The sequence below is a fragment of the Myxine glutinosa genome, chromosome 5 (genome assembly GCF_964187855.1).
Source record: "Myxine glutinosa chromosome 5, kmMyxGlut1.1, whole genome shotgun sequence".
Taxonomy (NCBI): Eukaryota; Metazoa; Chordata; class Myxini; order Myxiniformes; family Myxinidae; genus Myxine; species Myxine glutinosa.
This window is the reverse complement of record NC_136265.1, coordinates 203230379-203248652: the sequence shown is the minus strand read 5'-3', so window position 1 is coordinate 203248652 and position 18274 is coordinate 203230379. Positions and strand designations below refer to the sequence as shown.

Sequence of the window (18274 nt, the reverse complement as noted above, 5' to 3'; positions counted from 1 at the left end):
GTAGCAAAATAACAAAGAAATATTCGCCAAGATATAAAGAAAATGAAAAGTAAAATAAAACCGGGAGGGTAGGGGAGGATGGGAGGAGGGGAATTTAGGCCTGTTTCAGATGGCGTCCTGGCTGCCTCACCCCAACCACATGTCCCGAGGGTGGCGCCTCCACTCCACTCTGCTCTTTCTCAGTGGGTGTCCCCCAAACTCCATGAACGACTTGCCCAGAGCAGTTCCTGCAAGACCACGAAGCCGCACGTTGCCTCCGGCCGGCTCAGACGAAACTTGACGAGGAGCAAAAGCTTCTGCTTCCTCTCCCATTTCTTGCTCACGATCGCACGTGTACCAAGAAAATCCTCCTCCACCCCAATGTCTCCGGCACCGACTGTGTCTCCAACAGGCAGCCCTCAGAGATTATTAATCAAAGCCGCAAAAAGCTCACACAGGCCGAGTTTCTCGTCAAAACTTGGACCGTGCATCCTGCGTTCGTTTTCACCATTTTCCACCGATCCGACGCACTCTTCTTCCACCTCATCTTATCTTTTCTTTTTTTTCTTCCCAGAGGTTCTTTCTCTATTCAATTATGTAGAGCTCCGGTGGGAGGGAGAAGGTCGATAAGGAAGATCTTTGTTTGTTTTTTTTAAACAAAAGAATAAAAATAAAGTCGAAAAGGAAGGAAGAAAAAAAGAGCAAATCTGGTTTCATAGCCGGTCCTGAATTTCACATAAGATACACCCCCAAACGATCACAGCTTCTCGTCATTGCAAAGCCCAACCCCACGAGTGTACAATCATTAAACAATCCACCCCATGAATGTAACACCAGTTTGTTGGAGGTGCATACAGCCATTCCACCAGGAAAAAGTTACTTTCTGAGGACAGAACATTTGAACAAGCTTTGGCTGCGGCTGAGGAAACGGATGAAAAGGAAGTAAAACAATTCAACTATGGAGAGCCAGGGGTGTCGGACTCCGTGGGCTTTACAGCGAGTATAAAAAAACAAAACAATTCGCATCGTGGTCCTCGTTTCAAGGATCAGTCGGAAAAACGACCCTACCGTTTCCAAAGGAAGAACGTTGCTACAGATGTGGCTCTACGGAACATCTGGCTGATACATACAAACATCCTCGTACCATCTGCGGATACTGCCGGCATGAGGGTCATTAGGTTAAGGTGTGTTTGAGGAAACAGCAAAAGTGCAAAACGTCTTTTGAAACAAACCCATCATGTTATAGCTTCGAGCGATGAGTCAGAGGACGAGCTGGACTGGATACGATGCATTTAATGCATATTAACTCCACATCTGTTTCAAAAAACACGACTCCTCACTACCAACTCGAAATCTCCATCGACGGAACAGAGATTTCGATGGAAATTGATACGGGAAGTTCAGTTACTCAACTAAACAGTCGTCATTTTCAACGTCTGTCCGGTGACATCAATACCTTGAAACCAACTTCAATATTATTGAAGAGCTACACAGGTGATGTCATCAAATGCTTTGGTGAGAAAAATGTGTGTTCAAATTGGGGAGAAATGTGGTTTTGTTACAGTGCGGTGGTCGATGGAGCAGGACCTTCATTACTGGGTGGAGATATTATTTCAAAATTTTCCCTTCCCAAGGAAAATATTTTCAATGTTTCAGTTCCCATCACCACCGATGACATCGTCAGGCAATACCCTGAGTTGTTTGAAAACAACGCCTTGGGAAGGTTGAGAGGGGTACAGGTAACGCTGAATGAGCAGGACGATGATCCAGTATTTATTTATTTTTTTGTATACAAGATCGAGGCTCGTGAAAGAGCTAACATGAATTACACAAAAAGTCAAACCGACACATAAAACACAAAATAAGGGGAGCGGGAGACAAGATGTGGAGAGAGGGGGCATAACACAAACACAACATTTGAGAGCAGGGACATCGAGAGAACTGTGGGAGGGAGAGGGCTTGGTGGGAGGTGGGAGAAGAATAAAACATATGGACACTGCAAGGACTTCCAGGAAAGAAGTTGGAATTTCAAAAAACTGGATCTGTGGTGAATTAGCTTCTGCTTCTGCTGTCTCAACAATGGATGGAGGTCCTCAATGCCAAACAGGAAATCAGAGCTGTCTCCCTTGACATATCACGTGCCTTCGATACGGTCTGGCACCCCGCTCTGCTCACCAAACTCTCCTCCTATGGTATCCATGGAAATCTCCGCGCATGGCTTGCGGACTTCCTCTCTGGTCGTAGTCAACGTGTGGCCCTGAATGGGTTTCTCTCATCTCCTCTTCCTGTTCAGGCTGGAGTTCCCCAAGGTAGTGTTCTGGGCCCTGTGCTTTTTCTGGTCTTCATCAATGATCTCTCTGACTCTCTTGAAAATCCTCTCTATCTCTTTGCTGACGACTCTACTCTCTGCCGCTCCATTCCTCATCCCTCAGATCGGCAGTCTGCAGCCTCCCCACTCTCTGCAGACCTGGACAAAATCATAGACTGGTCAAACGAGTGGAACATGTCTTTCAATCCTGACAAATCTCACACTCTTACTATGTCTCTCCGAAAAGACCGACTGGAAAACCCTCCCATCTACCTTCTCAACAATCCTCTCCAAGAAGTTCTGTCACTCAAGCTTTTGGGTCTCACTATCTGCCATGATATTTCTTGGGAAAACCACATTTCAAATCTGGCCTCCAAAGCCAGTCGCCGACTGGGCATCCTCCGTCGTGCGAAGTCCTTCCTTGGCACACCTGAGCTCCTCACCACATACAAGGCTTTCATCCGCAGCTCAATGTGTTTCTGACAATTTCCAGTCTCCTTAAACCTCCTGTACCACTCTTTGATAGTCGTCTGCAATGGTGGGTTCCTTCCATTCCTTTGGTTTGAAGTTACGCTGAACTTGTATGTCGGATCTCGTCTTGATGAACCATGCAACGCACTGAGCTTTCTCCTGTGGAGTCGCCATTTTCTTTTAAACTATACCACCAGACCTGAAAATAAAGAAAACTTTGAGTTTCTGTATCATATAAAACAAAGGGTGTCGTTGTATCATTTGTGGTACTAAATATAATATTAATAAAGCAAAGTCGTCCAGGTATTTTTGGAACACCCTGCATGTCACATTTTTGTTAACATTCCTAAACACAGAGAAGTACACCAAACGTTTTGTTTTCCACAAAACTCAATGGCACATTATTTATACACCAAACAAGCAAAGCAATACTAGCCTAAACGACGAAGCACATACATCACATTCACTGGACGTGAGCACAAAATCATACATCACTCTCTACAAACCCATTTTCAAAACAGTTGCAATCAGTTCAGTCTTCCCAGCAAGACAAACTGCCTGGGAATTTTCTTGGCCGGTGGCATAAGTGGCTGACAGGCAAGTAGGTGGCACGACAGACCTGAGAGCAGGTAGGTGTTATGTCAATGCAGCATTGTTCTAGCCGCTTTGGCTGATGGCATAGGCAGATGGGGAGGCAGGCAGGAGCATGGCAGACACCAGGAGAAGCAGGGTAGGTGACCGACTTCATTCGTTTTGTAACAAGTATAAAGAGTAATGTACTGTTAGTGGGGCGGCTTAGCCCAAATATTCAAAAGAATTGTGCATTTTGTGATACAAGCACCAAATTTGGCACAAATGTACATTAATATGTTGCGAACATTTTCAGATATTGGGCCACTTGAAATTCCGTAATTTTTTTTTTCAAATTTTTTCAAATTTCGTAATTTCAAATTTTTCGGGTGACACCGTCACAATTTCGGTCTTCGAGGCCGGCCGATAGGCAAAGCGTGACCGGAAGGGACGAGGTTCTCCTGACCACGTGGCCCTCGATCTGGGAAGCGAGAGGCGTTCCATTAGTGGACGCGCCCCTCACGCCCGACTTTTGGGCGGCCCCGGCAGGCCGTTTGTTTTGACGTTCCGTGACAGGCCCCGCACCCCCACCTCCGGGCCGACCGGAAGCTTGTGCTGAGTACATCATACCTGAACAACTCAGTGAGGCAGAACACAGCAGTGCACACCAGGGTGACCCCTTCAGTGCATAAACCAATTAACCTGTCCTCTGCAGGGCATATAGAAATGAAGTTATTTTCTGCATATAATAATAATATAAGTTCAGTTCTATATAACAATTTCTGTTATCACCACTACCACTACAACTACCACTACTGCAAGCTTTGTCTGGAATTTTGTGGACTAACAGACAAACAGACATACAGACAAGCTGGGATCAAAACATTACCTCCTTCCACCATTGAGTGTAGAGGTAAACATCATGGAAATTATATCATGCCCTAGATTTAATTCATGCTTACCCGTGTATTTGCTTCACTGGTTCACAAGGTCTTTTGCATACATGTAATTCAGACTCTCGTCTTCATTGCTGACCACACAATGTTCGCAACATATTAATGTACATTTGTGCCAAATTTGGTGCTTGTATCACAAAATGCACAATTCTTTTGAATATTTGGGCTAAGCCGCCCCACGATATCGGCCGGCCTCGAAGACCGAAATTGTGACGGTGTCACCCGAAAAATTTGAAATTACGAAATTTGAAAAAATTTGAAAAAAAAAATTACGGAATTTCAAGTGGCCCAATATCTGAAAATGTTCGCAACATATTAATGTACATTTGTGCCAAATTTGGTGCTTGTATCACAAAATGCACAACAGGTTTGCTATGCTGCTACACTATGTAGTTCTGCACAGATGGTCCCTTTTTTAATCCCACGTTTTCTTTCAGTGCCATGGCGTAGAAATACGAGCTTCAAGAACTCCATGCTGCACCCACTGCCTGGAGTGTGGATTTCATCAACAAATGGACGACTTGGAAACCAGATGGGTGCATATGCAGCACTTTATGGACTTGCACAAATGAATGGACGTCAAGCGTATCTGTCAGTTAATTCAGCCAATGAACTGGGAGAAATTTTTCAGCTGACACTACCGAGGTTACCTGAGAACGAGAACAAGGATTTTATCAATTTCTTGCTCCATGATTGGATGGAGGAATCGTATGAACATATCTCCCCAATGCGTGTTCATTTGACAGGGTATCCAAACTCCTGGACATTCTATGACCGCTACCGCGATGCAATTCTTCGGGAATTCACATTCCGCCCGGTGATTCGTGAAACAGCAGACACATTCCTCAGGAGTGTTGCAGCAAAAAGCAGTAGCCAACTCTCAGGTGCTAATATGACTTTTGTAGGTGTGCATGTACGAAGAGGAGACTACGTGAGGACTATGCAAGATGTATGGAAAGGTGTCGTAGCAGATGCACAGTACTTAATCAAGGCAATGACGCACATGCGCGGGCGCCACCCTGACTCTGTGTTTGTGGTGGCGAGTGATGATGTAACGTGGTGTCGTCAAAACATCAACGTATCACGAGGAGATGTGTACTTTGCAGCTGATGGCATCCCTAACGCAAGCGCAGGACAGGACCTTGCAGTCCTGGCGGCCTGTAATCACACCATAATGACAATTGGAACTTTCGGGTTTTGGGCTGGGTACCTATCAGGTGGTGATGTCATATACCTGGACAAATATGTCCTGCCAAATTCACGATTTTTGAAAGTTTTTCGGTATGAAGCTTTTTACCTCCCTCATTGCAAAGGTATCCCAGCCAATTCATTAGCTCTCAAAAATGATTGAAGTGCAGTATTGCATATTCAGGTTCTTGTGATCACCCTGATGAACTTGAGTCAAATTCTCTATTTATTTATTTTAATACAACAACGAGCCTCATGGAAGAGCAAAGTTTAACTGATAGTGATTACCATGAGCTTTTTGACATAAAGTTTTACAGGTGTCTAATCTGGGTTGGATTCCACACCAGACTATAATCTGTCGGATTAGTGCTTTGCATGTAGGCGTTGCGTCGCATGGTGTGCCGTCCCTTGGAGAGAGACTTACCGTAAGCTGGATGTTCTATTTCCTCGCAACAGTTAACGAATGCAAAGGATCCAACGGTGTCATGATAATTTTAGAATCGTCGACTTAGAATCGACCTCGAAGACTCCAAGACCCTTAAGACTCTTGAAGACCCCTAAAACTGCCAAGATCCTTTCAGATCCCTAATACCTTTAGTAACCCTAAGACTCCTAAGAGACTTGAAGACCCCGAAAATATGTTAGACCCTTATGCCCTCCATTACTCCACCACCTCCCCAAGACCCACCCATAATACCGCCAAGACCCTTTAGACCCTTTAAGACTCCTAAAACCCCAAAGACCATTTAAGACCCTCTGTGATCCTAAGATACTTGAAGACCCCTTAGACCTCTAACCTCCTTTAAGACCCCCATGACCCTTTAAGATCCCTAAGACACTCACAATCCATAAGACCCATAAAACCCTTTAAAACCTGAAGATCCTTAATCTCTCTATAACGCAAGCAATCTCTGTGTGTCTGTCTATGTGTATGTCTGTGACCGCTGTTTCTCGACAACCACTGGTCCGATCTAAGTGAAACTTGCCAGGTATATTGCTGGGGACCTGAGGATGTGCCTTTTCAAGGTTTGATATTAATCGGACAAGTGGTTACCAAGTTATGGCCATTTATTTAGCAAACACATACGTTTTTTGTTTGCACGTACGGCCACGCACGTGAATGAAGGAACGGCGAAGGACGAGAGCGAAGGAACGGCGAAGGACGAGGGCGAAGACCGAAGGAACGATGAAAGTTTAAATTTTTTTTTTTGCACGTACGGTCAAGCTACAGCGAAGGAACCGTGTGTGTTTGTTGTTCTCTTCTCTTTGTGCTTTTCCTTGCGATGAAATTGCAAAATGGCAAAATATGTTGGCGCTAATTGAAGAATTGGCCATTAAAACTAATTTGCGATTAATCGTAACTGCGATATGCGAACTTCCGGACAGTGAGGCCTTATTTTTGGTACGTACGTATGTCCACGTACTTACCTCCCCGCACGTACGGGCAACGGGCACGCACTAGTACCCCTAAAATCCTTTAGACCTCTCTAAGACAATTCAAGACACCGCAAGATCATTTTGACCGTTTTTACCAACCCCAAAACCCTTTAAGACCTGTAAGACCTTTACTGTACCTGCAACACGAGGTGCACCAGTTTCTGGTTCGTAAATTACAATGTATTTCTTGTTCATTCAGAGTCTCGTTATTCTGCATATTTATGCACAACTGTTTGTTTTAGGAACTGCACAAATGCACAAATTTAAGAAAGTGTCATTGAAATCTGGGGGTGGAGGAAGAAGTGGGGGGGGGGGGCGGAGGGGCAAGACCCATTTTGCCCGAGGGCCCAGAATACCCTCAGTCCGCCTCTGGGAATTATTAAAACTTTTGTAAGACATTTATCGAACAAGTTCTCTCATTTAATGAATTGAATGTGTACACACATATTATAGACATCATGCATTGTTTGCATTGTTAATTTAAGATACATTTTAATTGTCATAAAACTTGTTTTTTATGAAATAGTGCATCGAGCTCGGAAAACGTAACTTTAATGAATTTTGAATAAGAGTGGACGTCTCACCAAATGGCCAGAACGTTATATGATCTTCTTGACTTGGTTCAAACAGATGGCAAAATATTATTCTGTGGATGACCATTATAGCTCGCAATCACAGAATCGATTCTTCATTGGTACTATTATTTAGGGTTTGCTAAGTAGCATGGAAATCCTGAAAAACATGCAAACCTCTCCACATTCAGCACAATACTATCAACTAAACACTCATAAGTGCTTTTCTAATGACTTCTTTTATAAACAACTAGCAGGAGGAACCGGCTTCTAATCCTGTTGGCATTAGATATTCTAATCCTGGTGATATTCTAATCCTGTTGGCATTAGATATTCTAATCCCGGTGATATTCTAATCCTGTTGGCATTTTGAAGAAATCAATTTGTTGTTTTTTTTCTATTTTTTTGTGGGTGCCTAAAACACTTTGCAACACACACCCACTCTGACTATGGAATGTGGTTGGGGACCATCTACTATTACCTTTCTTATAGCTACAAAGTATTAGGCACTACAGAGCAATAAATAAATAAAATGAACAATTTTTTTTCAAGATTTTTTCTTTTTTTTTTGCCCAAAACAATCCCCGACACTCACTCATGAACCTCTGAAAGTTTGACGAAGATCTCTTCAGCCATTTCTGAGAAAAATAGCGACAGACAGGCAAACAGCTCTCTTATAGTATAGATATACAGTACTGAAGTGTGGCGCGACGGGTTCTTGGTCACCTCTCTTACCAAGGCCCTTCTCCCCCGATTGCTCAGTTTGGCCGGGCGGCCAGCTCTAGGAAGAGTCCTGGTTGTTCCAAACTTCCTCCATTTAAGAATTATGGAGGCCACTGTGCTCTTGGGAACCTTCAATGCAGCAGAGATTTTTTTTGTAGGCTTCCCCAGATCTGTGCCTCGACACAATCCTGTCTCTGAGCTCTGCAGGCAGTTCCTTCGACCTCCACGGCTTGGTTTTTGCTCTGATATGCATTGTCAGCTGTGAGACCTTATATAGACAGGTGCGTGCCTTTCCAAATCATGTCCAATCAATTGAATTTACCACAGGTGAACTCCAATAAAGGTGTAGAAACATTTCAAAGATGATCAAGAGAAGTGGGAGGCACCTGAGTGTCAAAGTGTCAAAGGAAAGGGTCTGAATACTTATGTAAATGTGACATTTCAGTTTTTTCTTTTTAATAAATTTGAAAAACTTTCTAAAATCCTGTTTTCTCTTTGTCATTATATTGAGTGTAGATTGATGAGGGAAAAAATGAATTTAAACGATTTCAGCAAAAGGCTGCAACATAACAAAATGTGAAAAAAGTGAAGGGGTCTGAATACTTTCTGAATGCACTGTATATACATATACTGTACATACTAAATAGCTGAACTGTGGTTTTTGATTTGATGGACAGATGGACTATGTATTAGTGTGAGTAAATCAGTAGGCAGACCATTGAAGGACTGCCTTACCCCCATTGGCTGCACAGCTGGCCTCGGCCACCATGTTCTTTTTCGGGTCGACCCAAGCCATCTGGGGAGGCGGTATACAGTATTTACAATCATTATGCCTTCCATTTCAGTGGCTCAAAATCGCAATTCAAAATGGCCACCAAAATCGCACATATTTGATGTGTCAAATTTTGTTATTTCATGCTTTAGGTTAAAACTATGTTATCAGAGTAGGTATTTGGTCTTTTGAAAACACTTTCAGCATGGATAATTCAAACTAAGTTGATACCAAGCAAATACAAGCTGCTGGCACCCCGCCAGAGGACAAAATCCAATCAAAATCCAATGATTGTGTCAGGTAGCTGATTTGTTACTGCATAAGCTCTGTTATAAAGGTCGTTTGACTGATTTGTTACTGCATAAGCTCTGTTATAAATGCTGTTTGAAAATGTTATTTCATAGTTAATAAAAAGGTTTTCGCTTTGCCATAGTTTAAAATGAGAAAATACTCGCTTCATCTGTGCAGAACAGATGGCTTCGTTGTATACGTGCGTTCCTTACAGGCTAGATAGCCTAGTCGTAAACTCTCTCCTTGATCCGCAGACGGCGCCTCGAGCCGCGGGCAGGAAGGCGGATTATATATGTGTGAATTGTGAACCTTACGTAGGATGCTTGAATTGTAGACATAGACCTCCTTTGATAGACTGTTAAGACATTAACTAATACTTCGTATAATCAAAGTGACGCTTGAGTTACGATAAATATGCTCTGGATTTAAGTTTAAATGAGAAAGTGAGCCGAAAGGTACATTCAACACCTGGAACTCATCAGAACGCCCTCATACATTTTATGGCCTTATCAGAACCAGGAATGCAATCCCCCTTCAGTGAGTTATATTTTCTGTCACCTCGGAGCCTTGAAAACACATCTGGTCCGGATCCTAACGGTGCGTGCTTCACTCCTCCAAGACGAAAGGACGGATGACGGTGGGGAACATGGCCCACTGGGGATGACGGTGGGAGGACCCTTTGCCAGTTCCTTTGTCCTCCCGGACTCTAGCGGAGATTCTCTGATAAAGCGTGTCCCTATATAAATGAACTGTGAATCGATGTGCTTTTAGGAAGGTTGACATGGCATGATGTTCCTTCGTGCTGCAGACGTCTTCGTTTTCCTCCAGATCTGTGTAATTGGTATTTCATAAAAGTTCGTCATTCTCAATCTGTTGGTGGAATTCTGTTACGATCAAGGAGTCCTCCCGACATTTTATGGTGCCATGACTCGGATTGCAGCAGAGGAGGACAAGAGGAGCGGACCCTGAACGACAGGAGGGAGGCTGCCTGAGGCCGGCGCCGGCATGCTGATTTGTTTTAAGGTGAGCATTGTCTTGTATTAAAGGGCTACTTTTCCAAATTCGAACCTCCCTCCCTCGAGCGGGCTCAGTCCGCTTCCTTGCCATCTGCCACTGCCTGCTCTCCGAACGAAAATTGTAAGTAAAGGCTATTTTCAAGCCTCAGAATGACGAGCCTTTGTTAAATTCACCAGGATAACGTTAAGGATAGAATTTTCGCAGGATAACATTAAGGATAACGTTAAGGATAGAATTTGCGCAGGATAACATTAAGGTTAACGTTAAGGGTAGAATTTGCGCAGGATAACAGTAAGGATAACGTTACAGTTAGCAAGGAGGAGGGGGAAATGTGAGGTCGGACAGCCATAAGGCTGCGCCGGTGGCCAAGAACTTTCCAGGAAGGATCAGCCCAGAGACAAGATGGGGTATGCCATTGCATGCCAGGGAAAGAAGGGCTGTGGCTAACGTAGAGGGCCAAAGGAACATGGCCAGGAATAGGGAAACGCGCAGGTACCAGACAAGCTGGACAGGAGGGTAGTGACGACTACTAGGTCAAGCCAGGAAGCTCTAGACAAGGTTCTAGACAGGAGGGCAGGAAAGGAGCTAAAACTTTAGGGACAGAGGAAATAAGCAGCAGAAATTCAGGTAGAAAGAACGGAAGTGGGTTTTGAAATATTGAAAATTGAAGCAGGAGCTGCATTGTAGGAATTTGAAGCTTCAGAGCCAAAGGTAGCAAGCAGACAAAGTTCAGGATAAACAATGAGGGAGGTAGTTAAGCAAGCAAATAAGCGGCTGATGCCTCTGGTCCAAGATCCGGACCAAGACCCCCCACCCCCCCCCAAGACCTGAGCTCAGTCCCGGGGCTCTAGGCAACATCCCAACACCCCCGCCCTGCCATACCCTTTCCACCTCAACCCACCCCGTCCAACCCGTCCCAAAAATCCTTTTTCCTTGAATGAGAGACGTAATATGAATGAACAAAGATTGTACATGGGAGTGGCTGGAGGAGGGGCATGATTTGAGTCGATCTGGTGTTCGCGCGACGTCTGGGAGACTCACTGGTATACGAATGAGGAATGAATGTATATTGGGATATTAATTGACGTGTGTATCTGGCCAATGTATTTGTCTGTATGACATATGCAAAGCAGAGGGTTTCGGTGTGAAGCTTTGTAAGTGGTCTGCTTGACGTGCAGGAAATCCAGGCCGGGAATGTCGATTTTAGCGTCTATCCGAGGGACCAGGTGAGGTCCTTAACTGAGTCCGGATTTTCATTTGTTTGGGAGTGTTTGGGAGCGATTTGATATAAATCGGGTCAGGAGAGCACTCGGAGGAACGTTGATATGAAGCGGTTTCTTGGAGATGGTTACAAGATGGGCTGCCTTTGCCTTTCGAGCGGCAGTCGGGCAGAAATTTGGAATTTGTTGAATTAAATCCAGAATTTGAATTGAAATGAGTGTTTGACTTGAATTGAAGAGTTCATTCAATGACAGATTGAAGAATTCAGTCAATTCAACTGAATTCAGAAGTTGAATTTAGAATACGGAGTTTGCTCAGAGTGCAGGTGATAACCTGCCTACTCAAAAAGGATGTGCCCCGCACGGTGGGAGGTCCGTGAATGGTTGACAAAAGGTTTCTTGAATTGCCTGCAGGAATTATGCGATTAACGATTATATTGTGTATTGGTGACTTGTGGATTGTATGAGTATATCCCTGAGGCCGATGTGACCTTGGGAGTCAAGGGGTCGTGTAATGAGAAAGATTACAGTTTTGCTGGTGTGAAATTATGTCATGGTGTGAAATGCGGTCAGAGGTGCGAAATACACACCTTTGATCTGAAGGGAGAGCGGAGGTTGTGGTTTCATTGCTGTGTCTGTCTGTGGAGTTATATTTCTGAGGCATGGATTTCAAGGAGGAGGTGTATGCCCTGAGAAGATTGTGGGTCGTGGATTGGGCACTCTGGGTGGGCACTGGGGGCTGTAGTTGTGTGGGCGCACAGGAGAGTGCAGGGGGAGTGGGCGCGAGGAGGTGTGTTGATGAAGTGTGCGAACGAGGAGGGATGTGCGAAAGGTGTGCACCAGGTAGTGAGGGTGCTGCATGGTAGAGCATGCCTCCCACGGAAGTTCCTGGGCGGATTGTTGACGGTTGTTTGATTCGTAGGGTGTTAGCATTTTGCAATGTGGAGCCTCAATAATGGTCGTTTGTCTGTCCGGATGTGGAGTTCTTGCAGGGGCGGGATGTCGCCGGACTTGTATTATTTGTCGGATGAAAGCGCTGGTTACCCCAATTCGACGTTTGTACCACCTTTCTTCGTTTGAAGTTTGACCTTTTGAAGTTTATTTGACCTTTGTTCGAGATATGCAAGGGAAAGAGGTCAGAGGTAATTCACTAACCTTGGAAGAACGACAGGCTGAGCCAATCTACTGGGTGTTGCTTTAACGGCAGGATATAGAACTTAAATCTGGAAAGAAAGGACATATATTGTTGGTTAAAACTGAAATTATGTACGTAATTAGTGAACAGAGAATATCGAGTTCTGTTTTTTGTTGTTGTGGTTGTCGTTGACGTCTCAATAGGTGATTCAGGGGACTCAAGAAATAAACAGATTTCCGGTGCCGACCGGAAGCGTCAGGTACAGTATGCTTTGAATTTAATTTAACCGGGCCGAGTACAGTGACGTGTTTGATCGAGCTCTGGGGATAGTCATGTTAAATGGAGGACATTTGGGAGGATGCAAAGAGATGCAAGTAACATGGATTAAGTTGTGGTATCAAGAGGTGGGTGCCCAGGTGTATTGTGGTTATTATAACTTGCTGATTATGGGGGGCGCACCAAGTAGAGATCGGGTTGCATGGTGGAGCATGCATGCATGGAGCGTGGAGCTTGGAGCATGCATGGAGCATGGAGCAGGGTGGAACACCCCGTGTGGTTGGAGGTTGCAATTGCGTGAAATGCAGTGAACATGCCCGACTTTTGGATTTGCGAGGCTCCAGATAGAAGTTGGCATTTCGATACTGTGGATTATATTGTGCCTGTCTGGAGAGGTGATGTCCTGTGCTGAGGCTGGTGACACGCCTCTGTTATTTGTCTGTCTGTCTGTCTGATTGTAAGTCTGTGGTACGATGGAGGGCTAATTGAGTGCTCAGGTGTCATTGTATTAAACATCGGAATGCACCTTTGGGAGGACCACCAACTGTTCCATGGAGGTAAATATGGCAGTGTAAGCTCGCTGAGGAAGAGTTACCTGTAGTAGGGGACATAACAGATTGGTGGATTATAATGACGGGGGAGCGCAATAGTATAAGAGGCGACTGGGAAGCGCAAGTCTCAGAAGGGAGTAGTCAGCTTAAATGATGCAGTGTGTGGGAAGGAGGTGATGAAAGCGTGGATGAGGGTTTCTGCAGCCGTGGAGGAGAGGGATGGATGGAGACGGGCGATGTTTTTAAGGTGAAAGAAGGCTGTCTTTATGATCTGTTTAGTGTATTTGTCAAAGGAGAGGGTTTGGTCAATGATGATGCCAAGATTCCGGATGTGAGGGAAGGTGGATACTGGGAAACCATCAATGTTGAGGGCAGAGTTATGGGTGGTTGAGGTCGTTGTTGGTTGTTGTTGATCTGAAGCCAGGATTTTATTTCAGTGATGCAGTTTGTCAGGATAGAGCGGGTTGTGGTGATTGAGCCGTTGTTGATGTCATCAATTTTGCTTTGGATGAATGAAAGGAAGGAGATGCAGTTGTCTACTGTGAATGACGGGTGGTGTGTGTTATCGTTGTTGTCTTGGAAGTTCAGTTGTTGACATAGTCTGGAGTGCTCTAATTTGCACAGGGAATGACAATTGGGATGACAATTGAAAAGAAAAAAATTGAGTAAGTTACAAGTTTTGTGTTGTGGATCTGGGGACAAGCTAGTTTGATGGGTACCCTGGGGTCTTCGGCGTGTCTATGTGTTTGTCTGTCTGTTACACCGGACTCTTGAATGGGTTTTCATGAGACGAATTTCAGACATAACAACAGTGAGAATCTATTTTGAGCGAATCACAGTGGGTGAGAAAAACATTGTGTGTGACCAGACACCAGAACTGACCAGAATTGGAATTGGAATTGACCAGACAGTAAGACATATTTCCAATAAATAGACCAGGTTATTTCTATTATTTGTTTATTCGCGAAAATAAATAAATAATAGGGGGAGGTTCATGGAGGTTAATGGTGGTTTGGTTGTGGTAATTCTAGTTGAAACTCTAGCTGAAATAATTTTCGTTTATTTTTTATTTTTATTTATTATTGATGTAGGAAACAGGCAAATGGGATGCTGAGAGAAGGATTAGAGAAAATTGGATTGAATTTAAAATCGAATATTGGATAAAATTGGATCCACTTGGAAAAAGTGGATTAGGAAATTGGTGACCAGGTGTTCCACCAGAGGAAAAAGACCAGGTGTTCGTGGAGCACTTCACCCGCAAGAACGCCCTGGAAAAGGTGGACGGGACCAGTCCAGGTGTTGCTGACTACACCAACGGCTGTCTTTTGCGAGGGCAAGACCTCGTGGATCCACGCCACGCACTGTAAGTTGGCCATACAAGCACCAGACACTACACCACAGCAACCACAGTAAGGATGGGCCTAATCATAGGTACGATACTATTGATAGCGACAGCAGCTAGGGGAAGCTCCGATTACAATAGATGTGAAAACGAAACCCGACACCTCACCGTAACATGGGGACAAAGAGTATCACTACCATGTTTCGAACAGAAAGCCCTGCACACAAATTGGGTAAGCGTAAGATGGCTAGCACTGTCGGCAGGGCCTGGACGAGTTGGCATTGTACTACGAAAGCAACGAGAGTTCCGGGAGAACGGGCAAGCTAGCATTAAGACCTTGGCCCAACCAGGATACAAATGGGGAACCCCTGATTTTAAGCTACAAACACGCACACGCCTAGAGAAAGGCATGACTATGCAGATCCAGTGCAGCGTCTGGACCCCTGGTGCGGCCAGTGGCGAAACTAAATACACACCATGCATCGAATACATACTCACGCCGCAACCCCAGGACAAGGCCCCAAAGAAGGGTGAAAACACATATTGGAAAGTGGCAAGAGAGGTGGCGACAATTCAAAATAGGACACACTGCTGGTCGTGCATGCACTTTCCCCAAGCAGGCACCACAGGAATACACATGATAGTGCTACCTCTGTCCCTCAATGACCGTTGCTCACAACCTATCGATTCCCCATGTTTAGTCACCACGCTGGAAAGAGAAGGGGTTGGCAACGGCAAGAGTTGCAATCGACAATTTAATTATCGCCCTTCAATGATTATCGCCCTCCACATAAGCATGTGGCCGAGAGGCCTGCCCCCGTCTGGGTCAAACCACAGAAAGGGATGGTCTGCCTCCAGGGTTCCGGCCACTTGCTTATGGGAGAATCAGAATGCGCCTACACTCTCCCCGGGAAGCTGGGACAAGGGAGCGCTGGGATTACACTACGAATAGTACTGCAAGATAAACACAACCACAACATAACGGCTATAACATTCTCTAGGGGGGTTAGTAGGATTAATGGGGTGATAAAGGGACTCCAGTGCTTATCCACCCACCTGGTCCCACCCCATGGGACAATGTTTATATGCGGCGACAAGGCTTACCCCTATTTACCAAATAATTGGGGGGGCACATGTTATCTTGGTTCAGTCCTTCCTGACGTTGAGATACTGGATGAGCTAGACCCAAAGTCCTTGGACAGGCGACATAAGAGGTCAGTCATGAACGAAGATGGAACCACTAAACTACACGGGAGCCTATGGGAAAAGGTGTTAGGTTTCTTCTTCCCAGGTGCGGGCACAGCCATGAACAGCTTCCGGATAGATAAATTGGCTTTGGCCCTAGAAAAGGTGGCAAACGACACCGCTACGGCTCATGACATACTATTGGACACGGTAGTTCACATGCGTACAATGGTGATGCAGAATCGGGTGGCTTTGGACATGCTCCTGGCAGAGAAAGGAGGGGTATGCGGAATAATAGAGGGAAAATGTTGCACTTACATACCTGATCCAGCCAAAGGAGTGTCAGCCGCAATAGTGAGACTAAGGGAAACTAGCCACGCCCTGACGATCGATCGGATCGCGCGCGAGAACTCTTATAAATTTAGCTGGCTCACTGACTGGTTCCGGGGATGGACGGGCACTATAGTGAAGTGGTTATTGACCGCACTGGCCGTGATAATCGGGGTAGTAATTTGGGGGGCACTAATGAAATCTTTAGTCCTCCTCTGTATGAGAAAGTACTTTACAGGATGGAAAATGAAGAAGCCGCCGACAACGACTATGGTTCTGACCACAGAGGCCGTCGACCTGAATGGGTCCTTCAACAAGGCAGATGTGACCGGCGCTTCAGAACATTGTATTGATTTTTGTGATGACTGTGATACTTGTGTTGAAAATCCCTTGTGGGAACTGGCTGCTGCCTGTATTGATGTTTGTGATGACTGTGATACTTGTGTTGTAAACCCCTTGCGTGTACTGGCTAACGCCTCTTATGTATTACAAGCTCACAGCGGTACACCCCCTTCCGACCCAACTATGGATCTGATTGCGACGCTGGGTCTGGCAGTCGAGGGACCCGACGTGGATATCTTAGACCCGCAAGCCGACCAGGCGTCCATGGGAGACTTTGACATAAAGGAAGTCCCTCTCTTTGCTTCAAATGTTTCGGATCTCTTTGCTTCAAGTGATTCGGATTTTAACGCTCTGTACCCTGACCAGGAACATGAGACACAAGATACTGACAATATTATGTATTCCCCAGAACAGCAGCACGTGAGAGATCTCATGGGCATGGTCGTTGATTAACTTCGAAGATCTGCAAGGACCGCGTCTGCAAAGGGTGGGGGGAGCAAGTTCCGCAGGGGAGGTAACGGGCCCCCTGGCGGGGCAGAACCTCATCTGGACCAGACGCCTTCGTTGTGGATCCGAAACGTTAATGGACTTTCATGTTCTGAGCCCTCAGGTTCCAAGCACGCACCACACGAAACGTTCCCCAAATGCACGGGCGAGGCGCTATGGGCGCACGGTATGCCCTTGGGAGATACCCGCATTACACGATTGTCTTTCAATAAAGCCCGATGCGGCATGTTGTCTCTTGAGATACTTTGTCTCGACGAGACAAGAGGAAGGTTAATTGTCAGGTAGCTGATTTGTTACTGCAAAAGCTCTGTTATAAAGGTCGTTTGACTGATTTGTTACTGCATAAGCTCTGTTATAAATGCTGTTGGAAAATGTTATTTCATAGTTAATAAAAAGGTTTTCGCTTTGCCATAGTTTAAAATGAGAAAATACTCGCTTCATCTGTGCAGAACAGATGGCTTTGTTGTATACGTGCGTTCCTTACAGGCTAGATAGCCTAGTCGTAAACTCTCTCCTTGATCCGCAGACGGCGCCTCGAGCCGCGGGCAGGAAGGCGGATTATATATGTGTGAATTGTGAACCTTACGTAGGATGCTTGAATTGTAGACATAGACCTCCTTTGATAGACTGTTAAGACATTAACTAATACTTCGTATAATCAAAGTGACGCTTGAGTTACGATAAATATGCTCTGGATTTAAGTTTAAATGAGAAAGTGAGCCGAAAGGTACATTCAACACCTGGAACTCATCAGAACGCCCTCATACATTTTATGGCCTTATCAGAACCAGGAATGCAATCCCCCTTCAGTGAGTTATATTTTCTGTCACCTCGGAGCCTTGAAAACACATCTGGTCCGGATCCTAACGGTGCGTGCTTCACTCCTCCAAGACGAAAGGACGGATGACGGTGGGGAACATGGCCCACTGGGGATGACGGTGGGAGGACCCTTTGCCAGTTCCTTTGTCCTCCCGGACTCTAGCGGAGATTCTCTGATAAAGCGTGTCCCTATATAAATGAACTGTGAATCGATGTGCTTTTAGGAAGGTTGACATGGCATGATGTTCCTTCGTGCTGTAGACGTCTTCGTTTTCCTCCAGAT

General features: G+C 45.2%; 1 protein-coding gene across 1 annotated transcript; it reads left to right on the top strand.

Annotated features, from left to right (window-relative positions):
• Positions 1 to 4677: 4677 nt before the first annotated feature.
• Positions 4678 to 5635, top strand: LOC144892183 (galactoside alpha-(1,2)-fucosyltransferase 2-like). Its single transcript, XM_078777459.1, has one exon. The coding sequence runs from the start codon at positions 4688 to 4690 to the stop codon at positions 5633 to 5635; it is 948 nt and encodes a 315-aa protein (XP_078633585.1). The 5' UTR covers positions 4678 to 4687.
• Positions 5636 to 18274: the final 12639 nt, after the last annotated feature.

What these genes read in the sequence shown, in the direction of transcription:
- LOC144892183 (XM_078777459.1), top strand. Translation starts at nt 4,688, where the DNA reads ATGGTCCCTTTTTTAATCCCACGTTTTCTTTCAGTGCCATGGCGTAGA.